This window comes from Gopherus evgoodei, chromosome 1 (assembly GCF_007399415.2).
Source record: "Gopherus evgoodei ecotype Sinaloan lineage chromosome 1, rGopEvg1_v1.p, whole genome shotgun sequence".
NCBI lineage: Eukaryota > Metazoa > Chordata > Testudines > Testudinidae > Gopherus > Gopherus evgoodei.
In genome coordinates this window covers 34,247,425-34,253,140 of record NC_044322.1, presented here as the reverse complement: position 1 = coordinate 34,253,140, position 5,716 = coordinate 34,247,425, and the positions used below count along the sequence as shown (strand labels likewise).

General features: G+C 48.3%; 1 protein-coding gene across 1 annotated transcript; it reads right to left on the bottom strand.

Moving 5' to 3' along the window:
* Positions 1-653: 653 nt before the first annotated feature.
* Positions 654-4,948, bottom strand: C1H11orf87 (chromosome 1 C11orf87 homolog). The gene is made up of 2 exons (XM_030561193.1): positions 4,864-4,948; positions 654-4,330 (listed from the first exon to the last, which is right to left on the bottom strand). The coding sequence occupies exon 2, from the start codon at positions 4,185-4,187 to the stop codon at positions 3,726-3,728; it is 462 nt and encodes a 153-aa protein (XP_030417053.1). The 5' UTR covers positions 4,188-4,330; positions 4,864-4,948; the 3' UTR covers positions 654-3,725.
* Positions 4,949-5,716: the final 768 nt, after the last annotated feature.

The following is a 5,716-nucleotide window of genomic DNA, read 5'->3' as shown; positions in this document are numbered from 1 at the left end:
CTCAATTTACCTCTCTGTAAAATAGGGACAGTAATACTTGTCTATCTCACAAGGATGTTGACTAGCTAGTTATTATTAAGCATTATAATATTTATTTATAATTATTACATTTGCCTCCCAACTAGGGTAACCAGATAGCAAGTGTGAAAAATCGGGACAAGAGGTTGCGAGTAATAGGTGCCTGTATAAGAAAAAGCCCCAAATATCGGGACTGTCCCTATAAAAACAGAACATCTGGTCACCCTACTCCCAACAGCTATGAGATGGTAATGGACTATAGGCCAAATCCTGTACTGAGAAATATGTCTGCCCTCACAGATCCAGTCATAGGCTATGGTCCTTCCAAGTGAAAGACACTTTGTCTATTCCATTATCCGTCTTCACTCAGCTGTCTGGTTTCTTGCATAATTTACCAGAATGGTGTTGGTTTTAAATAGAAAAAGACCACATAGACCTGCTATTAATCTTTTGTTAACATAGATTGGAGCAACTTTCATTTCCATCTTTTTCATATAGTGTATGAAAGATTATACAAAAAATCTGTCGATATATAAATAATTGTATATATATATTCAAAACTCTTTAACAAATTCACAATAAGTTGAGGACATTTGCCTTAGAAATCCAACAGAGTTAATGTAAGCCATTTCCTTCTAGGCTTTGGGTTTGGGTTTTTTTTTATTTTGGCAGTGGGGAGAACTACCATCAGCCTTATTAATACTGAATCCTAAGTGCAGAAGTTTAGCTGTAGCTGTAGAGTTTTGAAGCATTTGATTTGACAACCTCTATGCATAAAACCCTTTTTTAAAAATCCACATTTATTCCCCAGACTGCTTATTATTTCATAAAAATGAAAACTTACATAGCTTGCTGATATCAACTTGATCTCCTGAAACTGTTCAATTAAATCTTGTGAAATCAGTACTTTATGCTACATCAGTGTCCGGGAAGTAATTCAGGATGGTAATGAGCAATTATAACTTTTCCTATCTTGTATAATTCAATTTACTTTGGTTTTTTGTATAAAACCTTAAGTTAAACCAAGAAGTTCACAGATCTGAGAAAATTAAAGTCAGTATCAAGTTTTACTCATAGACCATATAATTTACATATATTTACATAAATACAGATATATTAAAAATTTAAATCTAAGCTAATTAAACAGAAGGTAGCGTTTTAAATGTGAGAGATTTTAAAACTTAAATACATTTCTGCAACTACTTTTAGTGGCAGCAGAATTTTTACACACACACCAGGCTTCTCTTTCTCTCTCCCCCCTCCTTTTTCTTCCAAAAATAGAGCAATTTTATAATTGCAACAAGGTATGACAGGCAGTACACTTCTGGGGAATTATTGCATGCCTTGAGTACATAAGGCAAAAGGAAGAGTGACTGACTTCAGACACTAGGGGAGCGGAATCATCAACCAGAAATGCACTGAAGTGATGTGAAACATCTTATTGCTTTTACAAAATTGAAAATCATACATTGTTTAAAAAGACAAAAAAGGAAGGAAAAAGTACTATTTCTGTTTAGTGGCGATCACAAATAACCAGGAAGCTCCGCTGCTGTTCACTGAATTCTCTTAATTATTCCATGATGGTTCATTAATGAGATGCAATTGTACAAAGGGGGTCAAATACAAAAGTTCACCTATCCCACACTGGAAAAAATGGGATAGCCTGCTTTCTTACTCAAAGAGAACAAAATAATCATTTGCAGCTGATCATAGCTGGGATGAGAACCAGATGTCAGTCTCATCAAACTGCAAGGTAAAAATATTATTAACTACACATATTTTAGCCCACTGAACTGAGCAGATAGATCAGGAACTTTGGTTGGATGATAAGAGCATTTGCCTAAGATGCTGGATGCACAGATTCTAGCTCAATAGAGATTTCTCATCTGATTAGCTAGAAGTGAAACAGAAGAAATATGGAATAGATATACAGTACCACAACCTCTGCATTTTGCTGCCGTAATGGGATTAGATAGACCATTTACTGGTATTTGTACTGTTCCATCCCAACACCACATTTCTCCATCTTTAATTTAACCAACTGTATTGGTCACCCATTAAGTACTCCAACAGCTCCCACGGCGTACATTTTTTAAAACATAACATCCATCCTTTCCACCAGGATTTGGAGGGGAGAGGGGATTCTACAGAGAACGTAAATTAAGGATAGCTGGAAATTACACCCAGCAGGTATTTATTTCTGGTTTGTATCTTGGAAAACATCCTCTTGGATTATTTTTTGTCTTTGTGTTTACTATTTATTAACATGGACAGAAGAGCATCACCTCTGATCTAATACTACCACCAGGAGAGGTTTCAAAGTTTAGATAGGGCCATTCTGTTAAGGCACAGTTTGCAAGTCATGGTGACTGGTTAAGTGTTTAGTCGAAGCTGCATTTACTGTAATTAAATTGGCCTTGCATTCCCCTAATACATGCAGTAACAAGCAGCCACTCAGACACTTCCTTTCATAGTCAAATAACTGCTGGTCCTTTCCTGGGAGATCTACATCAGCCTCTTTTGAAATATTAACCATGATTTAATAGAGGGCATTTTCACACATCCATTAGGGTTTTGTTTGGGGCCTGGGGGAAGCAGAGATATTCATAACAATCTAGTACAGGTTCAGAAGATATAAAAATGCCTTAAAAAGTAGAAGCCAGATCTGTACTGCTGCTGAATTCATTATTCAATGGGTAAAAGCTATAAACGAAGAGGAATATACAGTGTACAGTGCATAGTACAGAACAACATTTTGCTTCAGTACCAACAGGAGGTATGACAAGGGCACACCTCTTTAAAATAAATAATCAAACATTCTGATGGGGTAAACTACTGCACGTCACATAGTACTCTGTTACAAAAAAGATTCCTTATTCTTGGTTTAATAGAATGAATGAAATATTACACTGGAAAGTGACTTGGGGTGGGTGTGGGGGAAAAGACGTAACAGCCTGCTGCCTCCCATACAAGCAGCACTGCTAGGCTGCTTTCAAGCCTCGGGACACACGGGCCACTGGCTACTGCAGAGAGAAACAGAGAGAGAGAGAGAGAGAGAGAAAAGGGGCTTAGCATGGAGTGAGCAAGGAGACGGAGGGCTGTAGTTTTATTTGCACTCAACCAGGGGAGGACATTTCTAAAGAAAACAATATCCAGTCTTTGGAGACAGTTATTGATGCAAAAGAAGAGACCCTACAGAAAGATCGGGTCCTTCTCCGCCCCTGATAAAAGGTCCCTGCCTTTCACCATGAGCTGCACTCGGCTCCTTTGTTTGAGAGATTAAGGATCCCACTGTGTCGTTCAGATCACTCTTTCTTTGTCTCTCATCCTGTGCCATGCCCTCCCTCCCCCAATCTAAATGGTTGGTTTATAACATACAATTAGTGATACGCCGAGGAGAGGAATGGGGGGAAATATCTTCTCGATCCTTATGATAACTCTGTGCATCACACTGGGATCCTCCCACCCCCACGCCTCTGGGCAGATGACTGTATATTTGGGTAGCACTGTGCAGCTTCTTTTCCGTTAAAAAGACGCATCCTTTCCTTGCACAGTCAATGAGAAATGCAGCGTGATTTGTCATGCGCTTGAATTGTGGGTTTGTTCGTTCGTTTTAATTAACAACTTTTCTTTTCAGAGCCTACAACATCACTGGAGTATTTACAAACACCAAACAGAGCCTTGGCGAGGTCCCCCCCACAAAATAATCATGACAATACCACGGTTTGCAGGAGCCCCGCACTAGCTGTGTCCAAACAAGATCTTGCTGGGTGAGCGCTCCGGGGCTCCGGGGGAGACGGGCGCTGGATTCCCAAGTCCTGCGTGGAGTTTCCCAGCCGGGGGTTTCTTCCAGGGGGCGTCTCTCCCTGAATACCTGCCTCGGGGCGGCTGCTGCTGTTGCAGTGGTCCCGTTCATATTCCTCCTGAGCCCTCTGCATTTTCCGCTTCTTCATCTTCCTCTTGTGGATGTGGAAGGTGGTGAGGGAGAGGAGGATCAGGCAGAAGATGAGGGTGACCAGGACGATTAAAACCAGAGTGGAAGAGAAGGACTGAAAGAGATGCCCCACCTGCACGATGCAGGTGCTGCTGGCATTGGAGGAGGCAGATGTCCTATTCAAGAGACAAGGTGGCAGAGACAGCCTCAACTGCTTGGAGAGCTTGGCACTCATTGAGGAGGCTTAAGAAGACGAGGATCTTCCTCTTCTCCCTGTAGATGCTCGAATTTGAATTGGTTGCGGGCTGGGGGTTTGCACTGACTGGAAATGCACTGGCTGCAGCTCGCTCTCTGGAGATGTCAGGTGAAGGATCAAGCCTGCAAAGGGACCCAGAAGAATCAGTGTTCGGGACCCAAACCAATAAACACACAATTCATCAGCTGCCACCACAGCCCCCCACCCTCCTTCCAGCCCCAACAGGGTACAAAGTCGTCTAAACTCCGGCACGCTGAGGGACGCTGCCCGGCTGACAAACCACGCGCAGTGCAGAGAGTTCCCAGCGCAGCGCAGCGCAGCGCCCCTGAAAGAGACCAGCCCCAGCCCCCTGGTTAGACTGAAGACTCGGGCTGCCTGCAGCCCTGCCGGCCCGAGGCGATGCTGGCCGTGCCCTAAGACGGGACGGGGGAGCGATGCACCGATGCGGCGGCACCTGATGGGCTCCGCACGGGGGCAGCTTTGCCGGGCATTTCCCAACAAGTTGCCAGTGACACCCGCCGCCGCCGCCGCGGGAGCCCCGGTGTCCCCGGCGCGCTGCCCAGCCCGCCCCTGAGGCAGGCGGCACCCGAAGTTCGGGCTCCGGCAGCGGCTAGAGCAGAGCCCGGGGCCGCACGGGCGGGGGCACGCGCCTTACCTGGGCTGCCTGTGGCTGGAGGGAGCCCCCGGCCGCGCGCTCGCCAAGGCTGCAGAAGGCGCCGAATGAAGCGGGCAGAGCCGGAGCCGGCGCCGCTTCAGGGAGCTCAGCGCGCAGCCTATCGCCAGCCCGGCCGGTGACGTCAGGCAGCCAGTGCCGGCTCCGCTCCCCCGCGGCGCGGCGCGGCTGGGCGGAGAGGGGCAGCCCCGAGCGGGCCCCCCGCCCCCAGAGACCCACCCCGGCCCCGACAGGCCAACTCCCCCCTCACCCAGCCCCCCATCCCGGCCTGCCCCCCTCAGAGACCCACCCCGCCTCCCCACAGGCCGAACCCCCCCTTACCCACCAGAGACCCCCCCCCACAGGCCGATACCCTCCCACTTACCCCCCCATCCCGCCCCCCACAGGCCTATACCCCCCACCTACCCATCCCGGCCCGCCCACCGTCCCCCAGAGACCCACCCTGCCCCCACAGACCGATACCCCCCCCACTTAGCCACCCGCCCTGCCAACAGACCGATATCCCCCACCTACCCATCCCAGCCTGACCCCGTCCCCCAGAGACCCACTGCGCCCCCCACAGGCTGATACCCCCCCTACTTACCTACGCATCCCGCCCCGCCCCCAGAGACCCATCCCACCCCCCACAAGCCGATAACCCCTACCTACCCAGCCACCCCACTCCCTGCCCCCCAGAGACACCCCCCAGGCTAATACCCCCCACCTACCCAGCCACCCCATCCCCAGAGACTCCCCACAGGCCGAGACCCCCCCTTACCTACCCATCCCGGCCCGGCCCCCCGAGACCCACCACACCCCCCACAGGCTGATACCCCCACCACTTACCTACCCTTCC